General features: G+C 55.1%; 1 protein-coding gene across 1 annotated transcript; it reads right to left on the bottom strand.

Moving 5' to 3' along the window:
- Positions 1-332: 332 nt before the first annotated feature.
- LOC148378584 (janus kinase and microtubule-interacting protein 3-like) lies at positions 333-954 on the bottom strand. The gene is made up of 2 exons (XM_088367776.1): positions 670-954; positions 333-590 (listed from the first exon to the last, which is right to left on the bottom strand). The coding sequence occupies exons 1-2, from the start codon at positions 880-882 to the stop codon at positions 474-476; spliced, it is 330 nt and encodes a 109-aa protein (XP_088223902.1). The 5' UTR covers positions 883-954; the 3' UTR covers positions 333-473.
- Positions 955-1852: the final 898 nt, after the last annotated feature.

The following is a 1852-nucleotide window of genomic DNA, read 5'->3' as shown; positions in this document are numbered from 1 at the left end:
CATCACGTCACCTGCTCTGGTAGGCATGGTGGTGGGACGTTGAGGTCAACCGCTTTGGGGTTGGCTGACTCTTTGATCGCAGGATGCCACACACTTGAAGACAGAAGCAGAAAAGCAGAGCTAAATGCAAAATGTACTCACCGGTGACTCCAATTTTTTTCCCCCCTGAAGAAACAGCTGGACGGGTGGCGCCCCGGCTGGCCAGTGGGACTCTTGTTATTCTGACCCTTTTTAGTGCGCGTTTGGGGCAACAACCGTTTTTTGTGGCGCTCTCTTCTGGTTCAAAAGTGCCCTGCATGTGAATTTGCTTTTCCTGCCTTCTGATTGGATGAGCGCCGGTGTGACGCGGTGCCTCTGTCACCGTGGCGGGGGGTATACGTTGGCATCGGAGCGTCTGCCAACGTCTGAGACCGGCTGGCAGTGTATCGGAGGTGTCGAGTGCGGTGCCGCTGGAGCTCACTCACCAGCTGGTGTTAGGGCCACAGAATGAAGGCCAAGGAGAAGAATAGAAAGAGAAACAGAAACTTCTCCTCCAATTGTTTGATTTGTCTCTTCTGAGCTTCGATGAATTCTTTCAGCTCTTTGTTCCTCTAGGACGGACAAATGGAAAGTGGCATTCAAAAGCCAGTAAGCGTGCAAGTAAGTGCCGGGCTGGCTTTGGGCCCTTACCTGTTGCACGCTGTGCAGCAGATCCATTCTCTCTTGGAGGATGCAAGCGTCGCGCTCCCTCAACTCGCACATCAGGGCTCGCTTCCATTGGTCCACGGCGCTCCTAAGCTCTTCTCTCTGATCCGCCGTCAGCACGTCATTCACGCCAGCGTGGCTGGCTTTTTCGCCGTCCGTGGCGGGGCAGTCCCGCTGCGGTAGCGCCTCGTACAACATGGCCTCCAGCTCCAGGATCCTCTGGGCCGCAATCCTCGTCCATCAGTGGTCCGGCGGGAGATTTGAGGGCGGCTTACCTTATGAGCCTGGTCCATGGAACACTTCCTGAAGTCCAACTCTTCATCCAGGTAGCCCTTCTGCTTGCAGAACATATCCTAGCACAGCTCAAGGTCAGAATTGTTGGGGCACATTGCCGGAGTTCCCCTTGGCTGATGTCGCGTGTCTGTCTACCTTCTCACTTTCAATGTCCAACATCTTCTGTTGAAGTGCTGACTTGGTCACTTTGATGTATTCTAACCACTGAGGAAAGGCTGCTGTCACATAAGCAGAATGCGAGAGCGTGCGTGGACGTGCGCGTTACCTTCTCGGCTAGGGTGAGAAGGGTCCTGGCGTGAATCACGACCACCTGCTCCTCGTTGGTGAGATTCTGCAAGAGCCCAAAGGCACAGCGTCAACAAGCTTCTTTCAGCGCAAAGCCTTCCAAAAGTCACATTTGAGCCGCCGAGTCTCGTGGAGTGCGAACATAAGGAGTTCGACATACACTTACGGCGTTATAGCCCAGGATGTCCAGCTTCTTCATCAGATCACTGATGACGATGTCCGGGGGAAAGGCGCAAGGAGCAATGTAAGGTGTTCTGGGACCTCGGGTTAAGGTTAGGGTTGCGAGGGACGCCTTACGTACGCTCACGCCCTCGGCCTCGCAGTAGATCTGCAAAGGGCTGAGGCCGTCTGGGAAACGGACTTGCAGAAACTTCAAGACGGGGGAGCGCCACTCCCTCTCCTGAAAGGCAGAGGCATGCATCCGTCCGTCCGTCCGTCCGTCCGTCACATCTCTGGCCTCAACACGCTTGTGCGAGTCTTCCCACCTCCAGCTCCAGGATGCGGAACTCAAGCAGTTCGTTTTGGTCTCGGATATCCTGGATGTGCTCTTTCAGACGCGCTTCTTCCGCCTCCATCTGCCTGACCTGAA

The sequence above is a fragment of the Syngnathus floridae genome, unplaced genomic scaffold, assembly GCF_059516105.1.
Source record: "Syngnathus floridae isolate MCC-2025c unplaced genomic scaffold, RoL_Sflo_1.0 HiC_scaffold_36, whole genome shotgun sequence".
In the NCBI taxonomy this organism is placed as follows: domain Eukaryota; kingdom Metazoa; phylum Chordata; class Actinopteri; order Syngnathiformes; family Syngnathidae; genus Syngnathus; species Syngnathus floridae.
The sequence above is the reverse complement of the archived record's forward strand: the minus strand, read 5'-3'. Positions and strand labels throughout refer to the sequence as shown.